This window comes from Choloepus didactylus, chromosome 18 (genome assembly GCF_015220235.1).
Source record: "Choloepus didactylus isolate mChoDid1 chromosome 18, mChoDid1.pri, whole genome shotgun sequence".
Lineage (NCBI taxonomy): Eukaryota > Metazoa > Chordata > Mammalia > Pilosa > Megalonychidae > Choloepus > Choloepus didactylus.
The window spans coordinates 16,739,113-16,756,714 of NC_051324.1; the positions used below are offsets into that span (position 1 = coordinate 16,739,113).

General features: G+C 54.2%; 1 protein-coding gene across 3 annotated transcripts; it reads left to right on the forward strand.

The window, feature by feature from the left end:
* The first annotated feature begins 429 nt into the window (after positions 1-429).
* Positions 430-17,434, forward strand: P2RX5 (purinergic receptor P2X 5). Of its 3 annotated transcripts, none has more exons than XM_037810638.1 (13): positions 430-890; positions 4,378-4,528; positions 5,183-5,254; positions 5,508-5,583; positions 5,668-5,749; positions 5,982-6,062; positions 6,418-6,556; positions 8,243-8,379; positions 8,732-8,825; positions 8,953-9,018; positions 11,139-11,221; positions 11,879-12,109; positions 13,617-17,434. In XM_037810638.1, the coding sequence occupies exons 1-13, from the start codon at positions 754-756 to the stop codon at positions 13,684-13,686; spliced, it is 1,419 nt and encodes a 472-aa protein (XP_037666566.1). In that variant the 5' UTR covers positions 430-753; the 3' UTR covers positions 13,687-17,434. The 3 variants fall into 3 exon arrangements, with proteins under 3 accessions (XP_037666566.1, XP_037666568.1, XP_037666567.1); XM_037810639.1 differs by having other exon boundaries at positions 783-837; XM_037810640.1 differs by lacking the exon at positions 11,879-12,109.
* Positions 17,435-17,602: the final 168 nt, after the last annotated feature.

Consider the following 17,602-nt stretch of genomic DNA (forward strand, 5'->3'; position numbering starts at 1 on the left):
AGGTGTCCTCTGAGTCACTCCCAGACTGGCCGGGTCCTCCTGGAGAGCTGGGTGGGCTAGTGCTGCCCTAGGGAGCAAGAGAGCGTCTGCCTCCCAGGAGATCCTGGCACCAGGTGAATCAAGAAACCCGTGTGTTTACCTCTATTTACTGTACTGTAGGTTCCTCCATCCTTGGCCTTAGTTTCCCCATCTGATGGGTAAGAAGAAAACCTGTAGGATTTCTTTGGAAGTGGAGAAAGATAGGGGGATTTTGCTTTAAAAGGAGCCCTTCCTCCCTAACTTTCCTCGCCCCCTCACTCCTTCAGCCCAGCGCTCCTTTCTGCCAGCAGGGGCAGCCACTCCGGGCTCCAGGAGCGCGGTCCTGCAGACTCCGGCAGTGTCCCCGCCAGGCCAGTGGCTGGGGAGGACGGGCGAGTGCTGTCACTGTGTCAGGGGAGGAGGAAGAGGAGGAAGAGGTGGTGGCAAGGTCGCAGTCCAGGCTCCAGCACTCGCCCCAGCCCGGCTCCCAGCGGAGGCTTTATTAGCCACGCCAGTAACCGGCCATCCCGACCCACCCCGCGGCTCCCGGCTCCTGCCCGGTGGAGCTGCACGCCTCGGGGGCCGCCGCAGTGTCGGGGTAGAAGGGCTGGCCGGGCGGCCCGGCAGGCAGGGAGGCAGGCTAGTGAGGGGTGGTGGGCTCTGGAGCCCAGGGCTGCACTCCCCATGCGGCACCCTGGGGGCTGGGCTGTCTGCAGGCCCAGGTGAGACAGCACCATGGGGCAGGGGGGCTGGAAGGGGCTCTGCCTGTCGCTGTTTGACTACAAGACGGAAAAGTATGTCATCGCCAAGAACAAGAAGGTGGGCCTGCTCTACCGGCTGCTGCAGGTCTCCATCATGATGTACCTGGTGGTGTGAGTTCTCCCGGGGCTCTCGGGAAGGTGGGGGGAGGGGGGCGTGGCGGTTGTGTCCTGGAATTTGCAAGGGTGCACGTGATCCCTGTCGTTGGGGTCTGTGTTCCTGCCTGGGGTGGGGGCCTTCCCGGAGCCCTTGGGCGTAAGGGTGGGGAGTAAGGAAGGAGGCCTCTCCTCCCCCACCAGCTCTGAGGGTGATGATATGTGGGCAATTGCTCCAGAGTTTCTTGATTTATGAGACTCCCTGGGCAGCTCCTTCCCCCCGGGGCTCGAGCCCCCAGGCTTAGGGCTCTGGGAAGGGGGCTGCAGCTGTTGCCTCCCAGGGCCCTATCCTGGCGGCTGGCCCAGGGCCAGGCAAGTTATTTATAATCACTGAGTGTCAGTGCCATGCTCGGGGCTGGGCAACTCATGAGCCTGGCATGATGGCCCTGAGCCACTTCCGGTCAACTTGTCCCACTCGTGGCTGGCCTCTGGTATCCAGAAAGCTCTGCCTCCTGCACGCATCGTCCGCCCACCTCCCCATCCCCATCCCATTTGGCAGATGCTGCTGCCACCAGCCCAGGGGGCAGCTCACTGGGGTTGCTTCATGGGGACTGTTCAGAGCCCTCCCCACTCCCCAGAGACACAGGTGGAGGGAGGAAGTGACACCTTCTTTACTCATTTCTTGGCTGCAGACACTCCTTCTGGGGGTGGGGGGTGGTGGCCCTGACTTCACTTCATTCCCTGCTGGAGGCCAAGTGTCCGGCATTCCGTGAGCTGTGTCCCTAAGGCACCTGGCACTCTCCTGCTGCCCTCTCATCCTGCAGAACAGGGTTCTCACTTAACCCCATCCTTTTTTATAATCGCATGCTTATTTGGGGGATCATTTGTTTAACGTCTGTGTCTGAGTCCCTACCAGCACCATGAGGGTGGGGCTTGGCCTAACTTAACTGCTGAGGAAACAGGTATGGAATGAACGAGAGAATGAATGAAATTGCTCCTTGAGGATGTGCAGAATGTTCCTGTGGGGGCTGAGCCTTGTCTCTTCCTATAGAGCGGCTGGTTGGCTCAGTGGTCGCAGGCCTTTCAGTTGCTTGGCGACATGACCACCTGGGCGTCCTGGCTCTGCCCCCAGGAAGGAGGGGGTGGGCGTGTCCCAGTCGGCACCTACCGTTCAGGGAACCCTTACTGGGACCTGGCCAGTGCAGGGCAGCCTCCACCCTCCCACACCGTGACCACAGGCGGGGGGGACTTCCTGCCCTCTCTGGGCCTCAGTTTCCCCTGCTTTACCAAGAGGGGTTGGCCTGGACAATCTCTTAAAGGAACAGCATCAACATTAAGGACTTCTGTCATTGAACCGTTCTCTGTGCCAGCACTGTGCACGCAATTTTCACAGCCATCTCATTTTGTAAAAAGACTAATTTTGAAGTAATTTTAGACTTATGAAAAAATTATAAGACTAGTACAAATTTTTTTAATAACGTTCACCTAGATTCCCCAAATATTAACATTTTAATACACTTGTTTTATCTTTCTCTCTCTCTCTCTCCACACACACAACACACCTATGTACATACATATATATGTGTGTGTGTTTGTGTGTGTGTGTATATATATAACTTTTTAAGATTAAGTTACAGGTATGTACCTCTTTAGCCCTAAATACTTTAGTGTGTATTTCTTTAAAACATGGAATTCTCTTATTTATCCAACTACAAGTATGAATATCAGGAAATTAACTTTAAGACAGTATTATGATCTAATCTATAGACCTTTTTGTAAATTGTCCCCCAAATTACCTATATAACAAAAGAAAATCTGAGATCATGCCTGGCATTCAGTTGTGTGTCTTCTTAATTTCCTTTAATCTGGAATTGTTCCTGAGTCTTTCTTTGTATTTCACTGACATTGAAATACAAAGAAAGATTTTGTAATGACATTGAAGCTTTTGACGAGTACAGGATTTTTTTTAACCATTATTTGAGATAAAATTCACATAACATAAAATTCACCATTTTAACCATTTAAAATTATACAATTCAGTGGTTTTTAGTATATTCAAAATATTGTACAACCATTGCTACTGTCTAATTCCAGAATATTTCCAACATCCCCAAAATAAACGCTGTACCCCATTAGCAGTTAGTCCCAATCCTCTTCACCCCCTCAGCCCCTCGCAACCACTAATCTACTTTCTGCCTCTATGGATTTGCCTATTCTATCCATTTTATATCAACAAAATGATATAAAATATCTGGCTTCTTTCACTTTGCATAATATTTTCAAGGTTCATCCATGTTACGTGGATATATCAGTACTTCATTCCTTTTTATAGCTGAATAATATCCTATTGTATGGCTATGTCACATTTTGTTTCTCCATTCATCAGTTGATGGACATTTGGGTTGTTCCCACTTTTTGGCCAATATGACTAATGCTGCTATGAACATTCATGTACATGTTTTTGTGTAGATGTACATTTTAAATTCTCTTGGAATATTCCTAGGTGTTGAATTGCTGGGTCATTGAATAACACCAGTTAACCTTCTGAGGAACTGCCAGACTTTTCTATAGCAGCTAAACCATTTTACATTCCTACCAGCAATGTACAAGTGTTTTGATTTCCCCACATCTTCACCAACACTTGTTATTTTCTTTTTTTCTTGATTATAGCCATCCTAGTATGTGTGACATGGTATCTCACTGTGGTTTTGATGTGCATTTCCCTAATAACTAAGGATGTTGAGCATCTTTTCATGTGCTTATTTGCTTATTGGCCATTTAATTATCTTCTTTGTAGAAATATCTATTTAAATTCTTTGGCCACTTTAATCAGGTTGTTGAGTTGTAGAAGTTCTTTATATATGCTGGATAGTGGACCCTTATCAGATACATGATTTGCAAATATTTTCTCCCATTCTGTGGGCTATCTTTTCATTTTTTTGATAGTGTACTTTGATGCAAGGTACAAATTATCTATTTTTGGTTTTGGCAAGGTCCAAATTATCTATTTTTAGTTTTGGCAAGGTCCAAATTACCTATTTTTCTTTTGTTGCTTGTGGTTTTGGTATCAAAGAGAAGAGGATTTTGTACTCTTATTTTGTAGAATGCTCCTCAGTTTGCATTTGTCTTATATCACTGCGGGCTATGTACCCTCTCATTTAATCCTCACCACATTCCCATGTAATGTGGGAAACCGAGGTTCAGGGATGTAATTGGCCTGCCCAAGACAACATAGCCAGGACGTGGTTGAACCAGTTTCAGCCCAGGCCTGTCCAACTTGAGGGCCTCAGCTCCTGAGATCCGTGGTCTCTCTGGCCTCTTTAGAGCCCCTCCCCCTGGAGGTGCTCGTGGCCTCTGCTGCTTGCAGGACTGGGTTTCAGGCGCTGGTGGGACCTGTGGCCCCTGTCCAGGAGCTGGTGGGAAAGGCATCCCACCCTGACCCTGGGGAACATTTGCTGAGGGCAGCGGTGCGGCTGATGCCCAACCGCCGGCCCCCTCCCCACAGTTGGGTGTTCGTGGTGAAGAAGGGCTACCAAGACACAGACACCTCCCTGCAGAGTGCCGTCATCACCAAAGTCAAGGGCGTGGCTTTCACCAACACCTCGGAGCTGGGGGAGCGGCTCTGGGATGTGGCCGATTACGTCATCCCGCCCCAGGTCAGAGCCCCTACCCGGAGCTGGTGCCCAGGCTGGCGGGGCCTGGGTGGGGTGGGTCGTGGGGGAAGCTGCTTGGCCCCCGGGGACACTATGCATCTCCTCCCTTCGCTCAGGATGGCCACCAGGGTTTGCAGATAGAGACCTGTCCAGACCCCACCCCCACTCCTGCCCTTGACCATTCTGCAAAGAACCCTTGAGCCTGCTGAGACCAAATGGGGCCCAGAGAGCTTCCAGGCTGACAGGCTGACATGGGTCAGGTGGCTTTGCAGAGGAACAGAATTATTTTCACAGTAGGCAAATAGGGGCCCACTTGGAGGGAGCCCTCCCTTCTATTAGTCACTCTCCTGGGAAATGGTTCCCTGTACTGCTCAGAATCAGTCTGGGCCAACCCCGTCATGGCCCCTTCTTGCTGATGGGGGCTTGGACCCCAGGGTCTGAGTCAGAATGGGGATTCGTGGAGTGGGGGCAGCTGGGGAGAAGTGGGCCTGGAAGGGACCAATCAAAAGGCATCTGACCAAGGATTCCAGGGTTAGCAGGCAGATGGGGTAAATCTACAAACTTTGTGGCTCCATCCTCCCCAAGACCCAGCAGAGGCCCTACCCCCTGCCCTAAGAGGCCGGGAGGAGAGTCCTCACCCCGTCTCTGGTTCCCCAGGGAGAGAGCGTCTTCTTTGTGGTGACCAACCTGATTGTGACCCCCAACCAGCGGCAGGACACCTGTGCTGAGGTCTGACGGGACACCTGCAGCTGGGAGTGGGTGGCCGACCACCAGCCACAGCGGGTCTAGCCCTCTTCTGGGGCAGGGGCTTCTCTGCCTGCTCCAGGGCCCTGGGGTGTGTGTGTACCCTGTGGTGCTCCCTGCATTGTGTGGGGCAGAGCTTTAATCAGGCCCTCTAAAGGGTGGGGAAGGAGCCTTGTTCTCACCCGGGTGAGTCCCGCAGGGGCCCCTCCCCACCTAGTCGCCCTCTCTCTCCTGGCAGAGCGAAGGGATTCCCGACGCCGTGTGCTCTGAGGACAGCGACTGCCCCACCGGGGAGGCGGTTGTGGCTGGAAATGGTGAGGCCCACAGTGGGAGGGCTGGGTGGTGGAGGGGTCCTGGAGCCCGGAGGCCCTGGCAGTGCCCCTGTCCCATCCCCACAGGTGTGAAGACTGGCCGCTGCACGGAGAGGGGCACCTGTGAGATCTTCGCCTGGTGCCCGGTGGAGGCAAAGTCCAAGCCTGTGTGAGTGGTCAAGCTTTGGGGCCCCCGGGGGTTCCCAGCCAGGGGAGGAGACACACCCACTGTGGGGGCCATGTTCCCAGGGGACATCAGGACTCCCCAGAGAGGCCTAAAGCCTATCCCACCACAGGCAAAGGCTCCAGGGGACCCCAGGGAACAGGCCATGGGCCAGGGGACACGGAGAGGCAGGGGCAGGCAGGGCCTCCTGGACGGGCTATCCTGGTTTGGTTTTCAGGAAGCCACTCCTGGGCAAGGCTGAGGACTTCACCGTTTACATCAAGAACTCCATTCGTTTCCCCAAATTCAACTTCTCCAAGTATGTGGGGCTTGGCTGTTGGGGCTGTGGGACCAGGGCCTTGGTGTGTGACTCGGGACCCCCCAGAGGGCCTTGCCTGGCCTCCCTGTGGCATGCACAGGCCCGGTGCCTTGTGTGCATGGATGTATGATGTCCGTGTGTGACTGAACCCCTGGTGACCCTGGGTAGGGGGGCTGGCCCTGAATGGAGTGGGATGTTAGCTGGTAGAATGGGTCATGGCCCCAGTTGGGGCTAAAGTGAGGGGTTCGGCCGGGGCTGGGGTGTGGGGCCCAGGGATGCCAGGGGCAGGCCCTTCCCTGGCCTGGGAAGAGCACGGCTCACCCTCATTTCCTCGCTGTTGACGGCCTCCACCCAGGACCAATGTGCTGGACACCAAAGACCGCTCTTTCCTAAAAACCTGTCGCTTTGGCCCCAACAACCACTACTGCCCCATCTTCCGACTGGGGTCAGTGGTCCACTGGGCTGGGAGCAGCTTCTGGGAGATGGCTGTGGAGGTGGGTAGCGTGTCTTTTGCCATGAGGATGGGGACACATGAGGTAGGGGTGGCCCCGCAAACTCACCTGCCCCCAAGGACTCTCTGTCTTCAGAATTAGCCATGACACAGCCAGGCTGTGCTGCACTCAGGCCACAGGCACTCAGGGAGGAGAGACAGGGGAGGATGGGTGGATGCAGGTGTAAGGGCCCTAGACCCTGCCCTGGAGCCCCTGCCCCAGGCCCCTGTTCATCAGGCACTGGGGAGGGCAAGAGGGAGAGGGGCCAGGTGGGTGGGCCCAGGCTTGAACCCCCACGGTGCTTCACCTGTCAGTGATGTGACCCTCGGTGGGTGCTATCACCTCCCTGAGCCTGGGGTCTTCCTTTGTGCAGAGTAGTCTGGAGTATCTAGGATCACGATGTGTGTCACTTGCAGAGTGGACCCAACACCATAAGATGTTCACCATGGGGAGTAAACAGAACTTGACTCTCTCTCTTCCTTATCCCTCGGTCTCACTCGGTGTACTCACCACTGAGTGAACTCTTGGGCAGTGCCATCTCAGATAATGCAACTTTTGGTCACAAGGACAGTTTCTTTTCAGAAATTAAAATGTCCCATTCACTACAGTGATCCTGGCCCATGACTCTATTTAAAGATGCACCTCTGCCCTCCCTGGGTGCGGCCTGCATCAGGGGCGGTGGGCGGCTTCTCCATGGCCAGCTGGGCTCAGGAGGAGGGGGAGAAGCTGGTACCCTCTGGGCTTGGTGGGCACATAGGGCTGGTTGCTTTTCTCCCATGGGGTATGTTACTACTGTTACTATTACTGTTACCATTACTATTACTATTACTATTATTAGAGAATCCCACTGGAAACAGCCCTTTGCAATCCCTGTGACTTGGGTGCCACTATTTCTTGGGGCTTCAACGCTCAATCCCTGTGCATCCTGGGGTCTGCTCCACCCAGGCCCTCTGTGGGGTCTCATGGCCCCTCTGGGTGGCTCTCTCAAGTGGCCCCTTGTCAGAGGCCCCAGCAAGCTCTCCCTCCCAGTGGCCCGTGTCACAGAGGATTTCTCCCCAGGCACTCTCTCTCTGCCTTGGGTTTCATGCAGACTGCTATTTCTCAAGCTCGAGACAGATGCCATCTGGTCCCCCAATCCAGGAAGAGCTTACAAAGCTCGCCGAGGGCTCCCCATTTATGCTTTCATCACAAAGCCTAAGGCAGGGACAATAGCACCCACCCTGCCTCTATGGGGGTGGCTGTAAGAACACCCAACACCTTTCTCCAAAGAAATCCTCTGTCCAGCCTCTGCAGCCTTAACCCCTGGACACCCTTCAGGCTGGTTAGCTGGCCTCTTCTCTAAGCTCCTCTAAGCTCCAGGCAGAGGCCACCCAGTGCCGCATTTGGGGGCGTGGGCAGGCTTGGTGTCTGCTGATGAATTTCTAGGCTTTGGGGCATCAGCTGACACTGAGCCCGAAGCACCCACCGGCACATGTGGGAAGTTCTTGTCCCTTAGCAGGTGCTCACTCCTGGTAGCTCCCTCCTCCCCGGAAGCAAGCACTGGGGCAAGAGCCAGTGCCCGCCCCTTTCCTCCCCCTGACCTGCACCTTCCCCCACCCGCCCTCAGTGCTGCGGACCCGTCTGTGATCTGTGATGTGTGTCTGTCTCCAGAGGGCTCTGTGTGCTGACCTTTGTCTCTCCTTCATCAAGGGTGGTGTGATAGGAATTCAGATCGAATGGGACTGTGACCTTGATAAAGCTGCCTCTGAATGCAACCCTCACTATTCTTTTAGCCGTCTGGACAACAAGTTTGCAGAAAAGTCAATCTCCTCTGGGTACAACTTCAGGTAATGGGGGCTCAGTGGGCTACCCTGTACCCTGAACAGTTTCGTGTCCTTTCTGGGTACCAGCACTGTGACCCCCCCTTCCTGGAGGGAGTGTGTGGGGGGGTGTCAGAGCTGGAGATGCCAGGAGAGATGGCCAAAGGGAAGCGTGGATCCCAGCCCAGTGGCCAGGGACAGAGGAGAGGCGTGTCTGTCATCGCCCTGCGCTGGCCATAAGGGTGGGTTCCATCAGTGCTTTGGGGGCCCAGGGTGTGGCAGGAAAGCCCTCTCCCCTGAGGGATTGCTGCTGTGTGGCCTAACAGGGGAGGCCCAATCGGGCTGAGGACCCCCCTTCCCCGGGCCCTGTCTTCCCCAGGTTTGCCAAATATTACCGAGACGCGGCCGGGGTGGAGTTCCGCACCCTGATGAAGGCCTACGGGATCCGCTTCGATGTGATGGTGAATGGCAAGGTGCGCGGTGGTGCCCCAGTTCTGAGGCTGGCCGGGTGGGGGGGCGGGGAAGCTGAGGGGTGGGGTGGGGGCCCCGGGGAGCTGCTGGCCGCCCTGCTGCACTCACCGTGCCTTCTACTCCCTTCAGGCGGGGAAGTTTAGCATCATCCCCACGGTCATCAACGTGGGCTCCGGGGTGGCGCTCATGGGTGCCGTGAGTACCTGTCTCCTCCCTCCCTTTCCCACCCTCTGACCCAGCAGCATCCCCGAGGAGCGGGGGGGTCCCTGCCCAGAAAGAACCCGGCCCAGTGCCCCAGACAGAATGAGAGCCGGGGAGATCAGAGTAGACGTAGGGGAAGGGGGCTTTCCAGGATCTCAGTGACCGCTGGGAGGAGCCTGCCTGTGGTGCTGGGGCTGCGGGTGGGGTCAGGTTCAGCCCCCAGCCATGGTTCCATCCTAGGTCAGCCCTGAACCTCTTAAGCTTCTATCTCCATTTCTGCTAAAAGGAGGAGGGTCAGGCTATTCAGGATTTTTAATCTCAGCACCATTGACCTTTTGGATAATTTGTTGCTGTGGGGGGCTGTCCCTGTGCATTGCAGGATGTTTAAGAGCAGTCCTGGCCTCTCCCCATTAGATGCCAGGAGCTCTTCCCTTGATGTGACAACCAAAAATGTCTCCACATGGCTAAATGTCCCTTGGGGGGAGAAACTGCCTCCACTGAGAACCACTGGGCTCTGGGATGAGCGGCAGGGGGGCAGCTCTGTAATTCTTCCTAGAGGTGGCCCTTGGGCTGGGCCGAGGGGGGAGGGAGTGGCTGGGGGGCAGGGAGAGGCTTCCTTGGAATCTTTGTAGTTTCTTTGGGCTTTGGGAAGGTTTTTAAAGGACAGGGGGAGTCATTAATGAATGGCTGTGTCCATCCAGCCCCTTCCTCAGGTTTCTCTGCCCCATTCCTCTGCCTGGGTGGCCAGAGCAGCCCCATTGGAGCGTCCCACCACACTTAGGACCCACTTTTCATTAAGACGAGAAAATTGGGTCCTGAAACAGGACACACAGAGGCCATGCTTCCAAAGGGTCGTAGATGAACGTGAAGTCCAAACAGATTCCTCTTCACGACAAGCAGTCACTGCTGTTTTATTTGTTAGGGAGCCCTGGATATTTATTGGTAACGTTCTTAGGGAGGGGCTGCCTTCAGCCATCACTTTCTCAGGTAGTGGGTAAATCTGGAGGAGAAGCAGGTGAGATGAAGGCAGTGGTGCCCGGAGAAGTTGGTATGGTAGATACCGGGGTGGGTGGGTGTTTCCTGTGGGACAAGGGATTGATAGTATTTTTGGCATCTGGGGGAGGGAGGGAGGTGTGCAGGGAACCAGCTTCATCTAGTGGCCACCCATCAGCTGCCTCCCCACCTTCTCACACACACCCTCCTGGGTTCTTCAGCAAACACATCGCGGGGCCCACCCTGTGCTCTGGGTGCAGTTGCCCTCTGGTGGAGGAGAGTGGCATTGGCACATCCCCCAGCTGGACGTGCACAGTGTCATCTGGGAGTGGGTCCCAGCTGGGTTAGTTCAGGGGCAGCCCCCTCTCTCTCCTGGACCATGGCTGTAGCCTCCATGTTGATCAAGTTGGATTCCCCCAAATCCATCCCCCATGCTGACCCCCAGAGGGATCTTTCTAAAATGCCACAATTCTGACCCTGTCACTCCCCTATTCAAATACCCTTCAATGCCTTTCCCGGGGGCTTAAGAATCAAGACCATTCTTATAGCATTCTAAGAAGCTTTACAGGCTGGTCCCCTCCAGCTCTTCCCCCACAGCGCCTGTGGACTCTTCCAGGTGTTTCTACTCTAAAATGCCCTTCTCCAGCTTTCCTTACCTTGTACAAACTCCTATTCAGCCCTCAATGCTCAGCCCAGGTGCCGTCCCCAGGCTGAGTGAGGTCTGGTCTTCTCTCTGTTCCCTTCTTCATCATAGAACATGCCACTCTGTCCCATAATTTACTTGCTTTCTCCTGCAACCGAGGGAGACTCCCCAGAGGGTCTGCATTGTCTTAGCCCTCCCTGTACCTCAGCACAGCACCTGGCACGTGGTGGGAGTGCAGCAGACACTTGTGGAATGAACGATTCCACGGAGCTAGTTCAGGGTAGGGGAGAGAGTGAGGCCTGTCGAATCAGACGGTACTAGGTTCTAACCTTGGTTCTGCCATGGGCAGCCTTGTGGCCATTTCCTCATCTATTAAACGATGCTTCCCTCTTGGGATTGTTACAGGATCAAACGGTATGAAGTACCTCAAATAGCCGGCCTCCAGTGGGTGCCCCCTCTCAATCCCAATCTTTTGCAGGCGGCTTTCTTCTGTGACCTGGTACTCATCTACCTCATCAAAAAGAGCCACTTTTATCGTGGCAAGAAGTACGAGGAAGTGAGGTCAGTTATGCTTCTTCCCCAGCAGCCCCAGGGGAGCCCTGCGGTTCCCTCTCCCCTCCCGCCAGCCTCCCTCTCTCTGGCTTTAATGTAGTTTTGAGATGGGCATTGGGGTGTGGAGGCAGGGGGACCCTGGGAGCTCACAGCCCCCCGAGGGGCCAGGGAGGGAGGACACAGAACTGGGCTCAGTCTCGGAGCAGCCTCAGAAGAAAAAGTCACAGGCTGAGGGTGGGAGAGCTGGCTAACTCTGCCACTGCCTCGCTGTGTGACTCTGGACAAGTCCCAGGCCTCTCTGGGCCTCAGTTTCTTCTACCTGTGAAATGATAGTTGATTTACACATGGTGCTTTCCAGCACTTTTTTAACATTCTTGGACTTGGAAGTTCTGGTGGGCCGAGGTTGAGAGAAGATGGAGTGGTAAGAAAAGAACAAAACAGATTTTTTTTTTTACCCTCCACTGCAGGGACTTATTTCCAGGCTTTCTCAGGCTGCGGGTTTGGCCTTCAGCTTGGCCGAGTGTGTGTGTGCGTGTGATCTCGCGTGCACGTGCCCTCTGTGCAGAGCACAGGCCGGGAGGGAAGCCTAGGTTCCCATGCGTGGGCAGGAAGGGCCGCGCCGCCCACCTGGGGCCGGTGAAGGCTTACCGGTCTTGTCCTGCCCAGGGGCCGAGAGGCCCGCGCACGGCAGGCAGAGTCCCCGCGGCGGGCCGGGGACTGGGAGCCCGAGGTCGCGGCGGGGCCGGGCCCGGGGCCTCGGGGCGGCGACCAGAGCCCGCGCAGGGAGCCCGAGGGGCAGCAGCGGGAGCGGCCCGAGGCGCAGCGCGGAGGCGGCGGCCGGATAGGGGATGGCTGCGCGAGCCGGCAGCTCCTCGAGGGCGGCGCCCAGCCCGCCAGGTGAGGAGCCGCAGGGGCTACGGGGCCTGCAGAGAGGACCGGGCCGGCCCCAGCGGGATATTCTGCTCTGGGGTGACCTGGCCACAAGGCAGGGCGGGGACCGGGAGACCCCCATCCCAGCTAGTCTGGGGGTGGTGAGGTGGTGCTTGGCTCCTCCGTTAGCTCCCCAAGTCCCCTCAATAACCGTGCAAACCATGTGTGCTTGCTGTGCTAGCTTAGAGCTTAGATAATATTATCATAACATGGCACTTACTCTGCAAGGCACTGCTCCAAGCCCTTTGTATATATTAACCCGTTTAAGCTTCTCAGCAATTTAATGAGGTGGATACTAATATTCCCTGTTTTACTAATGGGTAAATCAAGGCCCAGAATGGTTAAGTAACTTGTCCAGTTCCCCGGCTAACAAATGGTAGACCTGGGATTTGAACCCAGCTGTCTCTAGAGTCCAGTTCTTCTCCCCTGGGTTAATTTGCCTTATCAAGTCCTCATCTCTGCCCCCTGCCCCCAGTCAGATTATTCCTCTAACTTCCTCTTCTGCATTGAAATTCTGGAACTGCCCCAGGCCCGGGGTGGTGGTGGCTGTGCCGACAGGTGACCTTCAGGCTGCCCTTACCAGGCGCTGCCCAGAGGCCCTGAGCAGCCTGGCCTTTTACGCAGAGCCTGGCATGGGGAAGGAGCCCTAGCTGAGTCAGGAGGCCTGTGTCAGGCCTGCTCTGCCTCTGTCTCACTGGGTGCTTTTGAGCAGGTGCCTGGCTCTTTCTGGGCCTCGTTTTCCTTTCTTTCCAGTGGGTGCTGGATGCAGGGGATCCTCCAGCTCAGGCTAGTGTTTTGTGTCTCTCCTTTTATAAGCCAGATCCCCAGGGAGTTCGGTGGCCCTCACTGGACTTTCCTCTGGCCCCTGGCTTCCATTCCTGGATGACTCAGGGATTAGCAAACTCCAGCGAGGAGCTGGGCCTGGGTAGCGAAGGAGTGAGAAATACATTGGGACTGAGAGGAAGGGCAAAGGATGGAGAGAAGTAAGGAAAGATGGAGAGGCGGGGGTGGGGGTGGGGGTGGGGCCAGCAGTGGAGGCTGGGGACCAGGGCCCCACAGGCCTGAAAGTGCTGGTGCAAACTGGGCTGACTTTGGCTTCTTGGGCATTTGCCTAAACTCCTCAGCCTGTGAGGGGATTAGAATGGTCCTTGCTGGCTTTGGGGACTAGCCTGGTCTCTGCTCAGCTGCGTCTGTTGTTGTGCAAGGCTCCGTGTTCCTGGGCTCCGTGACTGTGGGCCCTGGCTCCGCCTGCCACCATGGTTACTGCTGCTCACTGCTGGGGCAGCTTCAGAGGCCTCAGCCTGAACCCCTCCATGTGTTGGGGCTGTAGCCAGGGACCCAGACAGACGGCCCCTCTGCCACGGCCGAGAATGCTCTGCCTGCTTGCTGCATGTGTCTGCCTTTAGGGAGGCTGCCTGGACCGCAGGGTTCCTGACGGTTCTCTCTGTGTCCCTTGCCCCCCACCCCCACACAGGTCTGGCCATCTGGGGAATGGAAAGGTGAATGTGGAGCAGCTGCGGACCCTGCAGACAGTGGAGACTTAGCCAGAGGTGTCAGCCGAGAACAGATTCAGGGGGAAGGCATTGGGGGCAGAATAGCCCACAGCTCTGACCTGGGAAGACGATTCATCATGCCTTCTGGGCACGGCCTTCTTCCCTGCCCCACGGCAGGAAACTTGGGATCTGGCTACAAGCTTTTGGTTGTGAGAGGAGGGAAGCCACCCAGTAGCCACAGTAGCCCAGATCTGGAAGCATGGAGACTAGAGTGTATAATGTTTTCCGGGACCCCGGTTGAACATTCGTTCGTTCATACATGCATGCAATAAACATTTACTGATTGCCTGCTGTGGGCTGGGCCCTATCCAAGAGACGCTTAAATGAGACACTGACCTGGTGCTTGGGGACAGACACACAGGTGCAGTTCCCTCAGAGCCAACAGAGGTGTCCCAGCCAGGCCCAGCCACTCTGGCCATCCTCCAGCCTCTAGCTGAGGATTTCACAAATCCCTGTAGAGACTGATGGCTTTTTAGAGAGGGCCCTTGGCCAACAACCAAGGGGACATTTGGCTTTGCCCCTAGGGATAAAATTTAAACGTGTCTCAGCAGGCAATTAGGAAAGGACCAGACTGTCAGGAGAGAGCTGGCTCTTGGGGGAGGGGAGAGGCAAACTCCAAGGGCTTCTAGAGAGGATGGGGAAGGCGAGGCAGGGAGGCTTCTGCTCGGGTCTGACCATCCAGCCCGCGGAAGCTCTGGGGATACTGACTTTCCCATACAGGAGATGCATCTGCCTGTGTTGCTTGGTTCTTGCTGTTCTGTGGGGTGGGTGATCCTACCCTGCTTCCCTCCCTCTCTCCCAAGGCTTGGTCTGAAGTACTAATGAGATAATGGATGGGAAATGCTCACTTGGCAGGGGTTAACAGCTGTTGTTAGGGAGGTCAAAACTGTTAGGGAGCCTAGATCTGAGCCCCCGTTCCCACTCTACCCCCACCCTGCAGACTCTGCGGCCTCCCTCCCTCAGTGGCCTTCAGCCTTGCCACTAGTATGGTCTGTGGGCCAGCAGGATTGGCATCACCTAGGAGCTCTTCGGAAAGACAGTCTCGGGCCCCTCCCTAGACCTACTAAATCAGAAGCTTGCATTTTAACAGGATTCCAAGGTGATTTGTGCACACATTACGGTTTGAGAAATGTTGAATGAGGAGATATGCAAAGCCCTGGTTCTGAGGAAGGAAAAGGCCAGCTTTGGTGGGTGAAGCCAATTTCTAGGTCAGACTTGAGACCAGGACTCCTGCTCCCAGTCTTGCCGCCCCCCCCCCCCAGGGAAAGTGGCATTATGCTCAGTTTATTTATATTAAAATGTTTCGACTAAGTACTATTTATATGATTCAAAATTCAAGTTATGAAAGAACACAGTGAAAAACTTCCCTCCCATCCTGTTGCCCAAGGGCAACCAGTGCCACCAGTTCTGAGAGGCTCCTGTACCCAGATGCAAAACCTCTTGCTTACTCACCCACTGGGGCAGTGAGCCTTTCCTGACGTCTGCACAGAAGACCAAGCCTCCCGGGTCAAGAATGCACATGACAAAATATGCTTAAGCACTGTGCTTGAGGAGACGAGCTAGCTCACCTTTCCCCATCCCATTGTATTTGTCTAACCCAAGGTGGGAAATCCAGAGCCCATCACTCACCATTATCCAAACCGCTCAGCAGAAGCGTCCTGCCATACTGCCCTGACTTGCTAAGTCCCAGGTGCTGGATATGAGGGAGCATCCTCTTGGGAAGTTTTTCTCTGAGGCTTCCCTCCTGTCAGAAGAGCCTGGTTCTCCTCTGCACACAGAAGGGGGCAGGAAGCATCACTGCTCTGGGGCCTTTGGAGAGGGTCAGCCGAAGCTGGCAGAAGGTCCCCGGTGAGGCCACCACTGAGGGTGGACAGGAGCCCTTTTGGACAATCCCTCCCTGTGGATTGTCTGGGAACCTGCTGACAGGCCCAACTTGCTCTGAATTGAAGGTGAAAAATCTGCACGATCCACTGAGGTGTTTAACTTCCTTAGTAATGCAAATTTTTGGATTTTTATAATCTAGCATGTTACCTTTATGTTTGGGAGGAAGTGAAAAGGGCAGGGGTTCTTTCTGAATCCTGGCTGCTTAGGATTTGGTCTGGTTTTTTTAATCCTGTTTTTGGAATTGCTTTGCAGCAGTCATATGATCTGGGGATAGTCGTACCATTTGTTTTATATTGGAATGAAATGTTTTTCTCCAGTTATTTGTTCATTTAGTAAGTATTTGAGTACCTACTATGTCTCAGGTGTGGGACTAAATGCTGGTGATACAGGGTGAGCAACACAGACATGCTCCTTGCCCTCAAGTTCTTACAGTCTAGTGGGGAGTTGAATCTTGGTCAAATGATCACGCATCTCACCACAGACCGAACAGGGTGCTTTGAGTTTTCAACAAGGAGTAGGGGTGAGCCAGGGAAGGTTTCCCCAAGGAGGTAGCATATCAACTGAAATCTGAATGATGAGTAGCAGTTTAGGTGATGGGGAAGCATTTCAGAAAAGGAAACCACACATGTAAAGAATCGCCTTGACATGGGATTCAGCAACAAAGGAACTGGATGGAGACAGTGTGACTGGAGCTCAGAGGGAGAGTAGTGGGAGATGTCTGGAGAGGTCCTGGAAGTGGGTCTCTGCTCTCCCTCTGCTTTATGTCATCCATTATCCTTACTGGTTGTATGAGGGTTTCTGTCAATCAAGTTGACTCCTTAATTGTAAGAGTGCCCATGAAACACTACTGTCACAGAGGACTTACTCAACCTAATAGTTTCTCTGAGTCCAGCAACCCTTTCTAGGTGGCCTTTCTACTACATGTGAGGAGCCCTATGCTCAGAAAGGTCCCTTACAGCTTTGGGACACTGTTGCATATTCTACCCAAGTGGGCCAGCTTTTTGCACAGCCCACTCCCCCCACCTTTTTGCATAATCATGGTGTGTGAGTGGGAGGCTCATTAATCCTGTAGAAACTTCTTTTAAATGGGGAGAAGTGAAGCAGGAACCTGAGCTCTTTTCAAACTTGGGAAAGCCCCTTTCCTCTGGGCACTGGTTGTCTCATCAGGAAAATGAGAACTCTGACTTCTCAAGAGCCCCTTTCCATTCTGCTATTCCAGGATCACATGAATTGTTTATGTTCAAACCCTAGCCTAAACCTACCCACCTAGTATTTTCCTAATAATTGAGTTATCCCATGCCTTGGGAGTGCCAAGAAGCTGGCCAACAGGAAATTTGTAAATCGGGTGCTATCAATGTGGCATTACAGGGACCAGCCATGAAAGAGCCAAGTGCCCTCTACACCTGACGCAGGGGCCATCAGGACTGACTAGGCACAGCTGCCTTTTTGCCTCCTCACCAGTTCTTCCAGTTTATCAGTGGCTGGGTGTCCCTGATAAACTGAGCACCTCGGGTGCTTAGGTGTCTCTAGCACCCCAGCTAAGGACTATGGTGCCCTGGAGACTCTCTAACTCACCCCACTTGGAATGGCCTTTTGCATGTCTGGAAAAGAGCTCCACTTGTTTTCAACCCTCTCCGCAGACCCAAGTGATGCAACTTTCCTCAGAGCATACTCTCCAGTGGACCCAAGGACATTTTCTCATCAAGAGACTCCATCTTTTTGCCAGCTGCTTCCCCTTAAGCCACAGAGAATTAAAGGTGGGAAGATGGCAAACATTTTCCAGGACCTGCCCAATATATGTATACTCTCACATTTTTATTTGGTTACAAAAACAATAAAAGGTGTCAACGTTAAATGTGTCTTGATTCTTTCTCTTCATGGCTAAACTTTCATGGTCACTCTGTTTCAGGAGACAGCATAAGGAGCAAGTAAGACCAAAAGAGACAGAGGCAAGAAACAATTAGTAAACAGGATATTAAGTTCCTTGTTTTCTTGCAAAGAAATGCAAATGAAAAAAGAAAAC